This window comes from Aethina tumida, chromosome 4, assembly GCF_024364675.1.
Source record: "Aethina tumida isolate Nest 87 chromosome 4, icAetTumi1.1, whole genome shotgun sequence".
Lineage (NCBI taxonomy): Eukaryota > Metazoa > Arthropoda > Insecta > Coleoptera > Nitidulidae > Aethina > Aethina tumida.
In genome coordinates this window covers 8,551,490-8,570,517 of record NC_065438.1, presented here as the reverse complement: position 1 = coordinate 8,570,517, position 19,028 = coordinate 8,551,490, and the positions used below count along the sequence as shown (strand labels likewise).

General features: G+C 24.7%; 5 protein-coding genes across 5 annotated transcripts; 4 read left to right on the top strand and 1 right to left on the bottom strand.

The window, feature by feature from the left end:
- Positions 1-776: 776 nt before the first annotated feature.
- Positions 777-5,559, top strand: LOC109596105 (larval cuticle protein LCP-30). Its single transcript, XM_020011561.2, has 4 exons — positions 777-894; positions 4,094-4,274; positions 4,780-4,972; positions 5,132-5,559. The coding sequence occupies exons 1-4, from the start codon at positions 880-882 to the stop codon at positions 5,376-5,378; spliced, it is 636 nt and encodes a 211-aa protein (XP_019867120.2). The 5' UTR covers positions 777-879; the 3' UTR covers positions 5,379-5,559.
- Positions 5,560-10,270: 4,711 nt separating this feature from the next.
- LOC109596086 (endocuticle structural glycoprotein SgAbd-4-like) lies at positions 10,271-14,354 on the top strand. The gene is made up of 3 exons (XM_020011537.2): positions 10,271-10,427; positions 12,909-13,030; positions 13,870-14,354. The coding sequence occupies exons 1-3, from the start codon at positions 10,413-10,415 to the stop codon at positions 14,147-14,149; spliced, it is 417 nt and encodes a 138-aa protein (XP_019867096.1). The 5' UTR covers positions 10,271-10,412; the 3' UTR covers positions 14,150-14,354.
- Positions 14,355-15,263: 909 nt separating this feature from the next.
- LOC109596087 (larval cuticle protein 65Ag1) lies at positions 15,264-15,805 on the top strand. The gene is made up of 2 exons (XM_020011538.2): positions 15,264-15,483; positions 15,533-15,805. Exons 1-2 carry the CDS (start codon positions 15,279-15,281, stop codon positions 15,694-15,696), a joined length of 369 nt encoding a protein of 122 aa, XP_019867097.2. The 5' UTR covers positions 15,264-15,278; the 3' UTR covers positions 15,697-15,805.
- A 516-nt stretch (positions 15,806-16,321) lies between these two features.
- On the top strand, positions 16,322-17,604 carry LOC109596085 (endocuticle structural glycoprotein SgAbd-8). The gene is made up of 4 exons (XM_020011536.2): positions 16,322-16,603; positions 16,659-16,798; positions 16,858-17,025; positions 17,234-17,604. The coding sequence occupies exons 1-4, from the start codon at positions 16,589-16,591 to the stop codon at positions 17,448-17,450; spliced, it is 540 nt and encodes a 179-aa protein (XP_019867095.1). The 5' UTR covers positions 16,322-16,588; the 3' UTR covers positions 17,451-17,604.
- Positions 17,599-18,191, bottom strand: LOC109596113 (larval cuticle protein LCP-17-like). Its single transcript, XM_020011570.2, has 2 exons — positions 18,030-18,191; positions 17,599-17,978 (listed from the first exon to the last, which is right to left on the bottom strand). The coding sequence occupies exons 1-2, from the start codon at positions 18,161-18,163 to the stop codon at positions 17,732-17,734; spliced, it is 381 nt and encodes a 126-aa protein (XP_019867129.1). The 5' UTR covers positions 18,164-18,191; the 3' UTR covers positions 17,599-17,731.
- Between the last annotated feature and the right edge of the window lie 837 nt (positions 18,192-19,028).

The window sequence follows — 19,028 nt, the reverse complement described above, 5'->3', positions numbered from 1 at the left end:
ATATATTCAAGTTTGTTTACATCATTTTGTATGTTTTACTTTTTTTACACCATTTTCAATTTATTTGATTTTAAGAGTAATAAGTGAGATAAATTCTTAATTTCATAATATTTAGGGGGGTTTCAAATGTTACAGAGACATTTCAAAGACTATTAGTAAAATTTGCATTTTGATATACCAATTTATTGGGCAATTAGATCTAGATTTAACGAGTCATCAAGACAAATCATCATCTTCATATCTGGATGCTTAGATCCTTGACTTTTATTAGGTGATACATATGTAAAGTATCCAATATTTTAAACTAGATGGTTTTACCGCTAAATTATGATCTATTTTATGGTTCCTTTCTACCATTAGCGGTACAGGGAATTTTTATTTTAATCAATTTTAATTATGTGCTTATCAGAAATTAAAATTATTAAATTTATTTATCAAATTAGACTGAAAATTTTTAAAATATTCGAAAAATTACAATTTTTTTTTAATAAATTAGGGACTGTATAATAATACTCAATTTGATAATATTAATTTAGTAAAAAACTGACCTAAAATTAAAATTTGCTTTGTAATTACATATTATAATGTTTTGGTCGAGTATGAGAAATTTGCACAAATAAATAAAAATATTTATAGACATTTTCTAAGGTGTGAAAATTGTAAATTTTTCCCCGTGACGTACGCCCATGAAATTTGTTATGCAAAAGTTGACATTGATCCAGGCAGCCTCCTACAAATATTGACAGCCCTGTGAAATCTATCAGTTCATATATAACATCACACCCTGTTTATGTTTATTCAAATATAAGGTGAACTGCACAGAGTTCAGAACAGTTCGTCGCGCTGATTCCGTTCAAGTGTGTTCGACATTTTGCTAATATGAAGACGTTACTCGTAAGTTTTATTGTGTTTTTACATATTTTTACGCTTTTGCTTGTGCACGATTTGATGGCGAGAGCTGGTGGAAGAATTGATGCCCTTGCGATAAGTAATATCTGTATTCATCACCAATTGTTTGTTCCTATAACTTCCTACCTTTTTAATATTATAAATATTTCAGTACGTTAGTATCCAAATTTAATTTTATTGGTATTCTAAATTAAAAATGTTCTTGCTACTTCTTTTTAATTATAACACTGTAGAAGAAATTTAAAAATGTACCTTCTTTTGTACTTATTTTAAAGCATAATATAATTAAATTAACACTTTTTTAAAGGCTTTAAAGTTTAAGAGGAAAAATTTAATTAAACATTATATTTATGGCATTTTGAATACATTACCATTTACGTTTACATATATCACGTTATTACTGCTGGTTGTAGTAATTCTTATTTCTATTACAAATTTTATATGAATATAACTATTTAGTCATACTTATGCTTATATATTTTGTATTTATATATACAATATATTTCCATAATATTTTTAACAAATATAGGAGTTAAATATATGAATGTAACATACTTAAAATTAAACTGAAAGAACAATTTGTTTTTATGATGAATAATCCAACTTAAATAACTAATTCTTATTTACTAAGTGTTTAAACATTTGATTTGTAAATTTAGTACTAATATATATTTCAAACATATTCAGTTAAAAAATATGATAAAAAATAATTTTATAATAATAAAAATAATTTAAAGAAATAATAATTTATTCTTACAATGCAGAATATTTAAATAAGTAGAATAATCTATTCGTCTATCATTAGTAATTACAATTATTATTCTTATATTAAAAATTGTTTAGTAAAATATTTGAATTTAATACTTATATTTAAAATATTCGGTTTAAAAATATAAATGATTATAAAAAGATAACTTCATAATAATGAAGATTAAATTAAAAAGTAATCATTTATTTTTACAATAAATAAAATTTAAATAAGTAGAACAATTTATTAATTTATCGTTTAATAAAATATTTAATATGAAATTTATACTTGTATGTCGGTTTAAAATATATAAATTATGATAAAAATATAATTTTATAATAATGAAAAGTAAATTAAAAAATTAATAATTTGTTTTTACAATGAATAAAATGTTTCGTAACATTTAATATTCTAATATTAAAAATTGTTTAGTAAAATACTTAATATGAAATTGATGTATATATTTATATGTAAAATATATTTGAATTACAAAATATAAATCATGATAAAAATATATAATAAAAATAAATTTAAAAAATAATAAATAAAATTTAAATAAGTAGAATAATTTATTAATTTATCATTAGTAATTATATTTATTATTCTTATATTAAAAATTGTTTAATTAAATATTATATATGAAATTTTATACATATATGTAAAATATATTCTGTTTAAAAAATAAATCATGATAAAAATATAATTTTACAACAATAAAAATAAATTTAAAAAATAATATTTAATTTATACAATGCATAAAATTTAAATAAGTAGAATAATTTATTAATTTATCATTAGTAATTATATTCATTATTCTTATATTAATAAAATACTTGATATGAAATTTAATACATATATATGTAAAATATATTCTGTTTAAAAAATAAATTATGATAAAAATATAATTTTATAATATTAAAAATAAATTTAAAAAATAATTAATTTTTACAAGAAATAAAATTTAAATAAGTAGAATAATTTATTAATTTATCATTAGTAATTATATTTATTATTCTTATATTAAAAATTCTTTAATAAAATATTTAATATGAAATTTATACTTTGTGTAATTAATATTCTTACATTAAAAATTGTTTGAAGAATACTTAATATGAAATGTACACTTTATATATTTAAAATATATTCGGTTAAAAAATATAAATTATGATAAAAATATAATTTTATAATAATCAAAATAAATTAAAAAAATAACAATTTATTTTTACAATGAATAAAATTTAAATAAGTAATTTTAAATAATCTATTAATTGTTTAGTAAAATACTTTATGATGAAATATAATACATACATTAAATATTTTTAATAAATATATAACTATTAAATAATATTATGAAAAAAAAAAAAATAATTATATCATTTTGTGAAGAATAAATAATTTAAAAAATGTTATTTTATTCAAATAAAAATAAACATTTTTTAAAATATTTGTAAAAATACATTGAAGAATTAAATAAATATCATTATTTTATATTATTGTATATCTTTATATTAATTTTAAATAAATTATTTATCTGAGTTATTTAATTTTGTTTATTTAATTTATTTATTTATTATAAAATAAATCAAATTAATATTTCGGCATTGCAATTATTTATCATATATAGTACTAAATTATTTTTAATAATTTTCATAAATAAAAGATCTTTAAAAAATGACTATTTTTTAAAATATTTATTAAAATAGTTAATAAATTAAATAAATTTTATTATTTTATATTAAATATTTATATTAATTTTATGATGTTATTAAGTTAATAAGTTCCGCATTGCAATTACTTATAACATCTATAAGTTCATCGCATATTACAAATATCAATTAAACATAAATCAAACCACACATGAACATAAATTAATAAAGTTATAAATAAAATACATTCAAGATTAATCCAATTTAACTAATATCCATATTCAAGTTCGTGCCATATTATAATTTACCCTTGCGAATTCCGCAAACATGACACCAGAATCTCATGCATTTTATTACAGATTGAAAATGCCAACAATGACACTTAAGAAGATCTAAATAATACGTAGGTGAAACAGCAACAACAAAATAATTTATGTCTGTTGTAAATCCGAATCGGAGATTATTTTATGGCCTGTTAATGCTGTACTAGTTGAACTTTTTCCATTTACCAAAGAGCAAATGTTGCAAATTAATTTTACTCGGGGTTTAAGAATAAGTTTAACTGACCTTAATATTTTATATACTATAAATTAATTTCCCTATTAAGTTTATTAATTTCTGAACCTTTTACGCTCATGACTTGTTTGATTCGAGCAATAACAGACGTACTTGAAAAGTGAACGACGACGCATTTTATTAGAAAAATATGCACATAATTTTTGCCACCGGATGTTTTAATTTCAGAAATATTTTAATTAAAACGAAATAATTAAATGTCGTTTATTTTTAGGTGTTATCACTTTGCCTGGTGGTCTGTTACGCAGACATTTCCAGCCAGTACTACGACAATTCCGGTCAATACATCCCTGACTTTTCCGGCCAGTACATTCCGGACAACAGTGGCCAGTACGTGGACGACGGCACCGGAAGATACAGGCCGGACGGAAGTGGGGCTTACAAAGACAACATTGGTAAATTCCTGACATAACTGTGCTTAAATATCAATGCTTTCGTGATAAAATTCCAATTAACAGACGACGTATTTAGACATCAACACCTCCGAAAGGTTATTCTCATATAGATTATAATTACAAAAGATACATAATTGCACATTGGCAACGATTATTTATGGTAATCGGATGGGGAAACAATTAGGTGTTGTTAAAGTGTCGTTATTTGTCTATTTATTGCGTTATTTAAAAATAAAGTGACTCATATCATTATAAATCATTTTTATGTGAACTGTGGGTTTATTTTATTTTCATATTAAAATGTTACATTTTTCTTAGTAAATTATATACTACTGGTTTAAAGATTCGTAATAATCTCACCTACATATAAATTTGAAGACAATTTTTATTTGTATGTATGTATGGATGAAAATAAGGAAGGTTTTTACAAATCAAAAAATTCCAAAATACTTCAGCTACCTAGCGCCATCTGTTTCTGAGTAGTGAAAGTTTTGTCTTATTTCAGAACGTTATCGTCATGTAGGCGATAAATATGCTGGTTCTAGTACAAATTTCCGTCCAACATACCAAGTAAGACAACCTGCTCCAGTAGTAAATGCAATTCCAAAGATCGATTACGCAAAATTGTACGGAAATCAAGGAAAATGGAGAATTCTCAGGCAAAAAACTAATATTGGACCAGAAATCTATCACTACGAGTAAGTTACACCTATTTTAATTGTTTGAGATTTAATTAATGTTCTTTTAATACTTTAAATTATACACTGAAAAGGAACCATAAATATAATCATGTAGTTTATAGATGTATAGGCAACACAGTATACGATTCTATTAAATAATATTGCATAAACTTTCAGGTATGAAACCGAGAACAAAATCCAGGCCGAAGAAACCGGAAAGCTGCTGAAGAAAGGCACCAAGGACGAGGGAATCGCCGCCGACGGTTTCTACGAATACGTCGGACCTGACAATGTGAAATACAGGGTGGTCTACACCGCCGGCGAAGAAGGATTTGTACCCACCGGAGCTCACATCCCGACCCCGCCGCCAGTTCCGGAACCTATCGCCAGGGCTCTCAGTTTGAAACAATCCGGACGGTTTTAATTGTTTAAATGATCGAGCCATTTTTTTTGTCCTTTTACGATTCTACATGTTTTTGTAAAGTTTTCGTGACTTTATTTATTATGTAAATTGTGTCTAAATTTTGAAATTATTACGCTTAATTATGATTATATTAAATTAATGTATGTCGGAAATTATTTATTTAAGTAGAAAAAATATAAACTAACAAAAAGTCGCAGTTTTATTAAATTATTATGAAAATTTTAAATTATTTGTTTTGGGAATTTTAAATGTAATTTTGTTAAATATATTTATGACCTTAAAATTTGACATTATATATAAATTATAATATTATTAAAAACATTTACCAAAATGAGGAATTATGTAATTACAAATAAAATAGACAAATGAAGACTATAAAATAAAATTTTATGAGATTAATCTATGGCAGATTATGATTTGATTTATAAAATGAAAATACAAAATATATTATATGTTATATAAGTTTTATTATTATTAATAGTTTAATTACATATAATTAATAGTTTATAATAAATCAGTCATATGAAATTGTTTTGATTATTTAAAAATTATATTAAGAAAGAAAAAAATAAAATTTCTCTCAATTAACGTAGTAAATATTTATATTTTTATGTCAATCATTTGACAAATTAATAATTGCAAGATGAGCACTACTTAATTTTCTTATTAACTTTATTAATTATGTATTTTGTTATTATTAATAATTTACTTAAAAATTATTATTAGTTTATAAGAAATGTGTCTTTTAAAATTATTTTGATTAGTTAAAAAGATTATTAAAAAATAAAAATATAATTTTTATATTAATATTTATATTTTTATGTCAATCAGCTAATGAACATTATCTTATTAACCCATTAATTCTAATAAGTGTATTTAATAAAATGGGGAATTCCCTAATTAGAAGACCTTTCAAAGTAAAACAAAATATACAAATATAGAGTATGCATATAATTAAAATATATATTATATGTTATTTAAATATTATATTAATACTATTAATAATAATTTAATTATGAATTATCAATAGATTTAAAAAAAACTGTTATAAAATTGTTTTGATTAATTAAAAAGAATAATAAAAAAAATAAAATTTCTTTTAATTAATGCAATCAGCTGATAATATAATAACTGCAACATGAACAATACTTAATTACCTTTTTAATTTATTAATACTAATAATGTATTTACTAAAACGCTACACAGATTACTTTGATTTACAAAATGAAAGCGGAATATAAATTATATGCTATTTAAATATTATATTATGTATTTTATTATTATTAATAGTTTAATTATAAATAATTATTAATACTTTTTAAATCTGTCATATAAAATTCTTTTGATTAGTTAAAAAGGAAAAAATAAAATTTCTCTTAATTAATGCAATTAATATTTATATTTTTATGTCAATCTGTCACATAAAATTGTTTTGATTAATTAAAAAGAATATTAAAACAAAAAAATTAAAATTTCTCTTAATTAATGTAAATGATATTTATATTTTTTTTTGTGTCAATCAGCTGATAACGTAATAATTACAACATTAATAAGTGTATTATCAAACCGGGGAATTCCCTAATTAGAGTATATACACAAATAAAATTTTAATACAGGCAACCCATATTACTTTGATTTACAACATGAAAACAGAATATACACTATCGACCAAAAGTAAAGAAACACTTAGAATTGAACTAATAATTGTAACATAAACATTACTTAATTGTTTTATTATAATTAATAAGTGTATTTATCAAACCGGAGAATGTCCTAATTGGAGGTCCTCCTAAAGTATAATAAAATAGAAAAATATAGAATATACAATAACAAATAAATTTTTATTACACGTAACCTAGATTACTTTGATTTACAAAATGAAAACGCAATATATCGATCGTGAGACATCATGCACAACAGAGACATTAAAAGTCTGCAAATTTGCTCCGTAACGGGAGACTTACTGGCTCTGTTATGTCTTTCAAAATTCAATAGCTTTTCAATTGGTATAATTATATGTTATTTAAATAATTTAATGTATAGTTTATTAATAATAATAATTTAATTACAAATAATTAATATAATATGTCATATTAAATTGTTTTGATTATTTAAAAATTATATTAAAAAAAAGAAAAAAATTCTCTATTTAATTATTGCAATCATTATTTATATTTTTTCATCAATCGGCTGTTTACTTAAAAATTGAAACCCGAAATATACTTAATTATCTTATTAATCCATTAATATTAATGTGTGTCAACTAAACCGGGGAATTCCCTAATTACAGGACCACATAAAGTTTAATAAAATTTTATTACAGGCAACCCAGATTACGTTGATTTATAAAATGAAAACACTATATATATATATATATATATATATATATATATATATGTGTGTGTTTAAATATTATATTATATATTTTATTAACAATAATAATTTAATTAGAAATAATTAATAGGTTGATAATAAACTTGCCATAAAAATTATTTCTATTTGTTAATAAGTATATTAAAAAAGAAAAAATTAAAATATTTATATATTTTTTAATCAGGTGTTAATTTAATAATTGCCACTTGTACAATGCTTAATTATGTTACTTAAAGATGTTTATTATGCGAATTCAATTTATTCAATTAACTGTAAAATGCAAACTTAATAAATCACTGTCTAGGATAATCAGTCCTTGTAAGATTCTTTGAACGAATAACTGTTGAAGTTGTCGTATTGATGAGAGTAATTTCATTTTATTATATTATAGAAATGTACACAATGAAACAGATATAATCTTTGTTCTCATGCAAAAAAAAACTTGTATTAAGCAATGATAAAGTATGTTTTTGTATTTTATAATCATTTAAAACATTTTAATAGTTTTGAATTTTATTAGTAATAATTTAATTATTTCAGTTTTAAAAAATAATTGTAAATATTAATAATTTATTATAATAAATATGATAAAATCAAAGTAAATAGGGGTTAATTGCTTTTAACCATCAGTGACAACAATTGACAATGGCTTATTAATTGACAATGTCGCGGTGGATGTAATAAATGCGATTGTCATGTAGATGAGTGGTTGTGCGCGCTAATGGCGAGTAAAAATCGGCATAAAATAATAAAATAGAGGCGACAGGCAATGGCATTGGCATTTCAGAACGTGACTGATTAACAGATGAGACTTTTCTGCATTTTATTTATCCTCCTTTGCCACAACAATCTCCCGCGACTTGATAAATAAATGCACACAGAACGCCGATCTTTAGATTCCTATAGATTCTGTCTTAACAATTATAATTAACGGGGACTCATGAGAAAATTATGATGTGTGCTGGTGAATGCGAATCACTCCAAGAAAATGTGCAAGATATGCAAAAATGCTGATTGATATTCAGCCTGGCTGTGACAGTGGGCATTTTCACTGTTTATTTGATTTGCGTGACTCAAATTTCTAAATTTTTCGCAAAACACATCATCAATATATTTATATTATTTTTTTACGCATTTTCATAAAATGTTAACTGAGTTGCATATTAAATTTTATATTAAAATTCATAATTAATAATTAATACACATCAATTATACATTTACTTCTTAATTAATCGTCTTAAAAGACATAATTAATATTAAATTAAAGAAGGAATACTACATTTTTCAATTCTAATTATTATAGAAAGACCTAATTGTTTTTTACTGATATATCCTTGTGGCTTATTACAAAATAATTCGACTTGAAGTAATTATTCTCTTATTATTCTCACGCAATGCACATTGGTATTTGCGGTACACGTAAATATTAAATTGATAAGAAATCTTCAGTTTTCTTCAGTAGAATTGCTTCCAGATTGCTGGGTTGCAATTTTTTACTTGGACTTACTGAAAGTACTACTTAAATGTGAAGGTCATCAGTTGGACGTCGTGTGTAATGGATATTTTTAAATAATTTTAAAAGAAAATCCAATATCTTGAAGAAGAAAGAACATTTTGCTTGTCGCACAGTAATTTATTCGAAGGAGAATATTAATTGTGTGATAGTGACTAATTACTCAACAACTTTTCTTTGCAAATTTAAATGTTACCTGTTTAGCCACAAGCTAATTTAACTGTTTTATTGGTGGGTTATGTAAACTACTATTTTTACTCTAATAAAAAAAAAATCAAATCGAATCAACACACATCTAAATCAAAGATGAACCTTTTGCACAATACGACCTTAAAGATTAACGTGTCTGAAACTAAGGTGTGATAATGTTTATTTTAATACTTAGTTGAAAATACGACCTGTTGCGTAAGGAAAAATTTCAGCCGTTGAAATTGACAAGCCGCAAGAATTCCAATGGTTATTCGATAATCAAATAAAATTACGTTGAAAAAACTAAGATTAACAGAAAGATGAAGCTGTTGAGAAATAGGAATTAAGCCATTGTGCAAAGAACACTTTTACATTTGTCTTCCTGGCAAATTATTATCTACAAATGTCACTCTAGATCAGCTATCGCACAATTACAAGACTCGTACTGTTGCACAGTGATCATTTAAATAAAAAGAATGAATAAATAATGATAATTGTTGTTCTTAATGGCTTAATTTTATAATTAATTTGTTTCAAAAATTTTTAATTTAAAATTCATGTCAAAAAATCCCTTCATCAACTTTTTATAAATTTTTGTTAGTGAAAAAAAATCAGTGGATATTTTGGAATAAATAAATAATTGTTTGAATATAAATTTGATAAACGATTTATAAAGAAAACAAATGGCTAGGATGTTGTGCCTCGGGCAGTAATTACGGGCGCCCAGTGGTGATGTGCAATTGTGTTTTAGGGGGGAAAACATAATCATGGATTGAACAGGACGAGAGGAATAGAAGTACATGTGTGTGTGTTATGAAGGTATAAATACAAGGAGCTTCAATTAAATGCTGTTTGTAAACGCATTGTCATTGTTTTGTTTCCAGTACTGGCACAAGGGACGGTACCATTTTGCAGTACTGTAGTCATTAAGTGTAGTGTACTTTTAGTTATCGGCTAAAATGGACTGGCTGGCCGTAAGTTTTATGTTTTCATTAAATTTTTCTTTGTTAATTGATTTTTTTCAGTAAATAAAAAAATAAAATAAAAAATAGAATAATATTACAATGAAATATTATGTTTTGTACCAATAAAATATATGTTAATAGATAAATATTAAAATGGAAACAATATTTACAAAATTATTGATTATTTTTTCTCTAAAATATTATTGTTGAAAAGTTAACAACCAAATATAAATTTATTGACTTTATAATACATAAAATGAAAAATATTATTGGCTAAAATAGATTGCCTAGCTTTAAGTTTATGTTTTCATTATTTTTTCTTTATTAGTTAACATTCTATGTAAATAAATAAAAATAAAATTATTAAAATATTAGAAAGAAATAGAATGTCGTGTACCTATAGAATATTTAAATATATGTTTATAAATCAATAATAAAATAGAATCAATATTTATTTATAAAGTTATTGATTATTTTTTTCCTTAAATATTATTATTGAAAAGTTAAAAAACAAATATAAAAATATTAATTTTATAATGACCAAAATGAAAAAATATTATGTTTATAGATAATTAATAAAAATATAATATTATTGTTGAAAAATAAATATATAAATATTAATCCTATAATAAACAAAAAGATTGGCTGAGTCTAAGTTTTATGTTTTCATTGTTTTATTTTTGTTATTTATTTTTTTCAGTAAAAAAGGGCAAAATATTAAAAAGAAATAGAATTAAAAATAAATAATAAAATAGAAACAATATTTATTTATAAAATTATTGATTAATTTATCCTTAAAATATTATTGTTGAAAAGTAAATATATAAATATTAATATTATAATAAATAAAAAGATGAATATTATTAGATAAAATAGATTGGTTGTCCTTAATTTTTATATTTTCTTTATTTTTTCTATGTTGATTAATTTTTTAAGTAAATAAAAAAGTAATAAAATTAGAAAAATATAAGAAAGAAATAAAACATTTTATATCTATAAAATATATATAAATATATGTTTATAAATAAATAATAAAATGGAATCAATTTTTATTTATAAAATTATTGATTAATTTTTCCCTAAAGTATTATTGTTCAAAAGTAAATATTTAAATATTAATATTATAATAAATAAAAAGATAAATATTATTGGCTGAAATAGATTGACTGTTCTTAATTTTTATGTTTTTATTATTTTTTCTATAATTGATTAATTTTTTAAGTAAATAAAAAAAGTAATAAAATTAGAAACGTATAAGAAATATTCTTTAAATTTTTAAATTAAATAAAAAAGTAATAAAATTATAAAAATATAAGAAAGAAATAAAACATATTTATAAAATATTTAAATATATTTTTATAAATAAATAATGAAATAGTATCAATATTTATTTATAAAATTATTGATTAATTTTTTTAAATATTATTGTTGAAAAGCAAATATATAAATATTAATATTATAATAAACAAAAAGAAAAATATTATTGGCTAAAATAGATTGGCTGTCCTTTATATGTTTTCATTATTTTTTCAATATTGATTAATTTTTTAAGAAAATAAAAAAAATAATAAAATTATAAAAATATAAGAAAGAAATAAAATATTTCGTATCTATAAAATATTTAAATATATGTTTATAAATAAATAATAAAATAGAATCAATATTTATTTAAAAAATTATTGATTAATTTTTTATTAAATATTATTGATAAACAAATATATAAATATTAATATTATAATAAACAAGAGGAAAAATATTATTAGCTAAAATATATTGGCTGATCCTAACTTTTAGGTATTCGTTATTTTTTTTTATTAACTGTTTTTTTCAGTAAAAAAAAATAAAAAAATATTAAAAAGAAATAAAATGTTTTGTACTAAACATTTAAATTGTATATTTAAAAATAAATAAACAAAATAGAAACAATTTTTATATTAAATTAAAATTAACCCTAAAAGATTATTGATCAAAAGTTGAAAAGAAAATATATAAGAATTTATACTATAAAAAAATATAATATTGATAATTAGAATTTAATTTATTTTTTAATACAATTATAAAAATATACCTCTTATTTTAATATAGTTATTTTGATTTTAAATTTGGTAAAATATAATAAGTAATTATTATTCAGATTTTATAAAATTTTCTAAACAAACAATAAGTTGAAAAAAATTTATCTTATTAGTTTCATCTTAATGAAATAATCGAATCGAGTTTATTTTTATTATTTAATTAGAAGCATAAATTAAGATTTCCTCCAAGACAAAGAAGTGTCAACAAGAAAACACGTTATGTTTAAATCCTGATATTTTCAAACGTTCAGCATTATTTTTATACCGATGATACTTTTGGTATTTGATTTTGTAATTTCTGGTTTACTAATGGGCAAAACTCGTTTGCGAAAGCTGCCAATTGTGATTAAATCTTTATAAATACCTTTACGGTTTATTAATTTACGTGTTTGTTTAAATAATATTTATTTTCCAGATTTCTTTGGTTTTCGTTTGGTTATCCGTCATATATGGTGCACCTCAGGGTAATACTCCGGAACCAATCAAAATAATCAGCCAAACTAACGAGATCTCACCAGAAGGAAACTACGAATGGAGGTAACTAATATAATTACTTTTTTTTTTAATGAAATAAACATTCTGGAGTGTTCCTGGTCATTATATTATTAAAAATATTAATAATAAGTACACATGTAATTTATTTTTTTAAGAATACTTTCACTATTATTATAATAATTGAATTTTATTCGTAATATAAGTTGTTAAGTAACCAATAATTATATATAACAAATGTAATTTGTTGAATATTATTTTTGGACTTTGTTGTTAAAAGTTCCCCGACCTTTTGATGATTTATCTTAATACAATGCACATTTAAATGATGTGAGAATGAAGACACCTTTAGGCAAATTGCATTTTTCCCAGCATAAACTTTGTCTACTATAATTTATTCGGTTCGCAAATTGAAAATCAACAGACAAACAAGTTGATAACACATCTTAAGACCTTATTAAGTCATTAAGTCACAAGTAACAATCTATCATTACAGATGCATCAATGTAGACTCTTCATTACATCAATTACAACAACGATTATCTGAATTAAATGTTTTGAATCGGTTTTAATCACACGTGTGTCATAATAAAATAATCGTATCTGCTAACTTGAAGAATTTCTATGGTAATTTATTGTAAAAAATGTTTATTATGGCGATGATAATGAATTTTGTATTTGCTGTAGAATGTGTAATCAAGGTTACGATGATTTATTGTAGAAATTGTCGATTGACGGCTTTACAATGTTATAAAACGTTGTAATGTTGTTCCCGATATTTATTACATTTGTTTGTGCTATTAACTTAAGCGTAATAAATTAAGAGAAAACATCTCCTCATTCAAGTTGTGAATAAAGCACAAAATGAACTTAAACTTTTTCAGTTATGAAGCGGCGAACGGCATCAAAGCCCAAGAGACCGGAACCCTGAAGAAGACCAACGACGCGGAGAACCCGGAGGCGGTGGTCGCCCAGGGCTCGTTCTCGTACACCGATCCGGAGGGCAACCAGATCTCGTTGACGTACACGGCGGACGACGAGGGCGGCTTCCAACCGCAGGGCGCCCACCTCCCGACTCCGCCGCCCATACCGCCCAACATTCAGAAGGCGCTCGACTGGATCGCCTCGCAACCATCCACCACAGAAAGAGCGGGCAGGAAATAGACAATGTCGGAGTCCGGGCCGCGATGCGACGCGAATTGGGCTCGGGTCGGGACGGTGCGGCGGACGTTTCTGTGATATTTCTCTACCGGACACTGCTACGAAGAATGAACACGACTCGGATTATTTTATTTATATTTTTATATGGTTTTCTTTCTTGTATATGACGTTTTTAAAACAATAAATGCTTATGACCCTGCAATTTAAATTTGTGTTTAATTTTAAATAGTAGTAGAGACTTTAAAATCATTTAAAGCAGTTTTTAAGGAATAAAATTCTCACATAAAAATTAATAATATTTCTTTTACACTTCCAATTAGTACCTATAATGTTTGTATTACCTTCATTTGTCAATGAAAATCTAGGTGTAAATTACCATTATTTAACAACCAAACAATTTCAAACATTGAATCAATTAATTACTTAAATGGTAAACGATTAATAACTGCCGTATAAGTATAAAGTTATATTTACTCATTATAATTTCCATTTCCTCATTCAGTCGCATGAATAGGAGATTCCTGAGAAATTCTGTGCCAACAAAGACTTATAATTCTGAAACATGCAAGAGTAATGAAGCAGTAGGTACGTTATTTATCTCAGACAAGATGCCTACGTAACCTTCTTTCCATCTTATTAAAAAACAATTCACAACGTACTCCCACTGGTAGCTGAAGGTTTTCAAGACCATTCCAGAGATTTATTGTTCCGAGAAAGAGTATCTTGTAAGAGTGACAAGGAATTTCCAAATGTATGAATAAAAGTGCTTGTTTTAATTAGGGATGCATCCTCCTTTCTACAAATGCATTCATTGTCATTGAAGAATAGTGATTTTGACATTTGTATGAGCAAAAGGTTAAAGAAAATTATTTTCTTATTGACATTAACAGCAACAATCGGATAAGAGTTTAAAACATGTACATATTAATTAACCAAAAAGTGAAGCTTCTAGTGGGCCTTCAAATTGTTTGTAATTAATTACAAATCGATGCAGTCATCAATAAACAAAAATTACACGACGCAAATTGCAGTTATTAATAAATATAAACAAATACAAAAACTTGTACCTTACTCTCATCAAAAATAAATATAAATACCAGAGTCAAAGACTGTTGATCACAGTACCATCAAGATGGTTATCCAAAAATCTATTCTGTTGTTAGTTTTAGCCTCCCTCGTAGTTGGAGACAAAGATGTGCCAATAGTTTCAATGGAAAGCGACATAGAACCGGACGGTAAATTCCATTTCAGTTACGAAACTGGTGATGGAACCAAAGCGGAAGCTGTAGGTGACATCAAACCAATTGACAAGGAAGAAGCTATAGAATCAATTCAAGGTAAGTCATTCAAAATTTTCTTCTTTGCGAACTTACTAAGCGTTTTTAGGAAGTTATAGTTACGTAGGTGATGATGGTAAAACGTACAGCGTTCAATATACAGCTGATGAAAATGGGTATCAGCCTGTGGGTGAGCACATCCCCAAAGTTCCCGAAATTATTCAAAGGGCTTTGGCTTATTTAGCAACTGCTCCACCTCCAAAAGATGAATAAAACTAAATGAATGTGTGACTTTTTATAAATTTTGATTGAGATACGTTTGTCTTGTAATGTAAATAATATTTTATATTTCCTCATAATAAAAATAAGTGACTAATCCATATTTATTTGAAGTTTTATTTTATTATAATGTAATGGTTGTATTTGGAAAATTGGTGCAATAAACCTTGATTATGTTTTGTTGGTATTTTAAAGTCAATATTTATATTACATAATTTTTAAACGTTTGTTTTGTGTGTACATATGTAATGCATAACGTTGTTTTCAATTCAATATTAAATTTATTCCATATTTATTTATTTTATATTCGTGTTATGATTCCATTTTAACTTAATTTTGTATTACTTACCTCATATCGTTTTTTAATATTCATGAATTTTCTAAAATTAGGTATTCTGACTATAAAAATTTTTAATACCAATAATATTAGTTCAATATTTCTTTATTAGTATCAATAATTTTATTTTTTTTTCTGTTACAAAAGATATAACATTTATTAATTTAATTAAGTTAATTTCTTATATCATAAATTTAATTTAAAGAAATTATATTATGTAAAACAGTTTTGATATGTTGCTTAATTTATTAATTTAAAAAATATTCTAACTGGGAAATTGTATTAATAAATTTTCTTAAAATACAATTTGTAGGATGTGTTGTAGTAAATTGTCATAAAATCTAATATCCTCCCATTACTTTCCTTTTATGTAATATTTGTTTAACATTCTTTTAAAGTTACAATTGAGGTTAACTTGTTTAGCACATATTGGCATATTAAAATCGTTTTGACAAATATTAGTAATGTATATAAACCCCGGATTTTTGTAATAAACATATCAGTTGCACTTCTTGTTTTCAACAAGCACTTGGTGGATTATCCTCAAAGATGTTCTCCTTTGGTGTAAGTTTTTTTAGAATCCTCTTAATTTTATCATTCTAAATTATATTAATTACAGGTAAAAGTCCTTTTCTTGGCATCTTGTGCACTTGCCAGACCTCAGTTGGACGCACAGCAACAAAACTCAGGAAACACCACTCCAATCCCAATCATCAATCAAACTGAGGAAACTGGTCCTGATGGCAGCGTCAACTTCAGGTAATTAATATTTTTTCTGTGAAATTATCTTAAATTTACACGGAAAAATGTTCATTTAGTTACGAAACCGGCAACGGAATTTCGGTGCAAGAGAACTTGTTCACCAAAAAAGACGACAGAGTGAGAGGAACAGCCGAAGATCCAGAGAACCCAACCGGCGGACTAATTCAAGTGATCCAAGGAACTTTCTCGTACACCGCCCCTGACGGTCAAGTCATCACTTTAAGGTGAGAACATATTTGCCCGAATAATTATTATTTTTATGGTAAATTAGCGACGACTTTCTAAGCCAATATTTACCAAGGTGCATTTACAATCGTTAAGGCACATTTCGCAAAGTAATAGTCACAATTTATGCTAATTGTATTTGCGTTGCAACAAGTGAAAAGTATCTATTAGATGGTTTTAGTAGTAAATAAATGTTTGTATATACAGGTACACTGCTGATGAAAACGGATTCCAACCTCAAGGAGATCATTTGCCAACTCCTCCACCAGTGCCACAAGAAATCGCTGATGCTGTTTCGGCCCTGCAGAATCAGCTTCAGCAACAAGGTCAACAACCACAGGTTCAGCAACAGTTTGGCCAACAACCACAGGTTCAACAACAGTTTGGCCAACAACCACTAGGTCAACAGCCACAGTTTAGCTAGCCTTTTAATCAACAACGTCAACTTATTCATTTATCGACTTAGAAACAAAAAATTATTACTTTTTCGTTTTCTGTCTGTAATAATATTGTGGTAAAATATTTTTATATACATATTTTTTTTGAAAATTAGTAAATAAATTGTGAATAATTTTGGACTTATTGTTTATTTTTTTACTGATTTTACAAAGCATTCATTTTATACATTTTATCACTTTATTTACAAAGTTCCATTTCCGTTGCATCACTGGCCGTTTAGTATCAACAAACAATACGTTCCCCTCCTTAAGCTTTTTGTGGATGGGCGGCGATCCATTCCAAAGATTTGACGATGGCGGCTGGAACTTCCGGAATACCATCACCTTGTGGTACGTATCCGTTTTCGTCGGCGGTGTAACTGTAGACGTAGTGCTGTCCTTCAGGAGAATTGAATTCAAATCCACCTTGTACTTTTTCTAAACCTTCTTCGGGTTTTGAACCCGGGATAACTTCGCCCTCTTCGTGGACTTTGGTGCCATCACCGGATTCATAACTAGAATTTTTAATTGTTGTTTAATTGTCTTGTGATTAAAAAAAAACTTACCTGTAGTGGAACTTTCCGTCGTTTTCCAAAACGTTTTCAGATGCTAAAATTGGTACTTCTGGTCCAGCAACGTTGGAAACGGATGCACTTTGACATGTGCCGAAGAAAGCAACCACAAGAAGGAATTTGTACATTTTGTGTCGTGTCTTAGTCGAGTGATTACTGAACTATGATTATTTTGAAAGACGATTCTCGTTTTATAGTTAGTTTGGTTTTGTTTTGTGTGTAAAAAAACAGTTTGCTAATTGATAGAGACAATATTTTATTGCATATCTTACTGAATTAATTAAACAAGTTTATGTTTACATACTTTGTCTAAAATTACCAAAAATAAATAAACAAATACAATAAAAATATTTAGTTGAATAAAACCTTTTTATTTTTCTATCTATTATTTTGTAAGTAGTAATTAAAATATTATATGTATACAACCAAATTTGTATATTTATTTACTCAGTTAATTCTTCCTATTTTGTCTGACAGGACATTTATTTTTAGCTTAAGTTTAAGGAACTTACATGATTATAAATTTTGAATTAATACAATAATAACTTAAGTTGGGGTAATAAATAAAATTACATTAATTAATTATTATTAAGAAAACATATTTGATAATAAATTATTAGTTGATGAAAAAAATCATCAGAACCGTATTGAATATTTATTAATATCTAAACGATTCGTTAAAATTATGCAAATGGGAATTAAATGAGTATAAATATTTTTATAGGATATAAATTGTTAAGTAAATCACAAACATACTTTTCAAATCATTTTAGTTTTTTATGAAAATTACATACAATTTTTTTGTTAATGATGATACTAATATTATTAATATAACTAGAATAATCTAGTCAAAATAAAATTTAGGATAAATCAATTGATTTATTAAAAACCAGTTAACTATAGTTAATAAATTAAAATGCGACTCTGTAAAACATTTAACCAATTAACAAACAGTTTTTTTGTGTAAGTCCAAACAAAAGATAAAGTATAAAA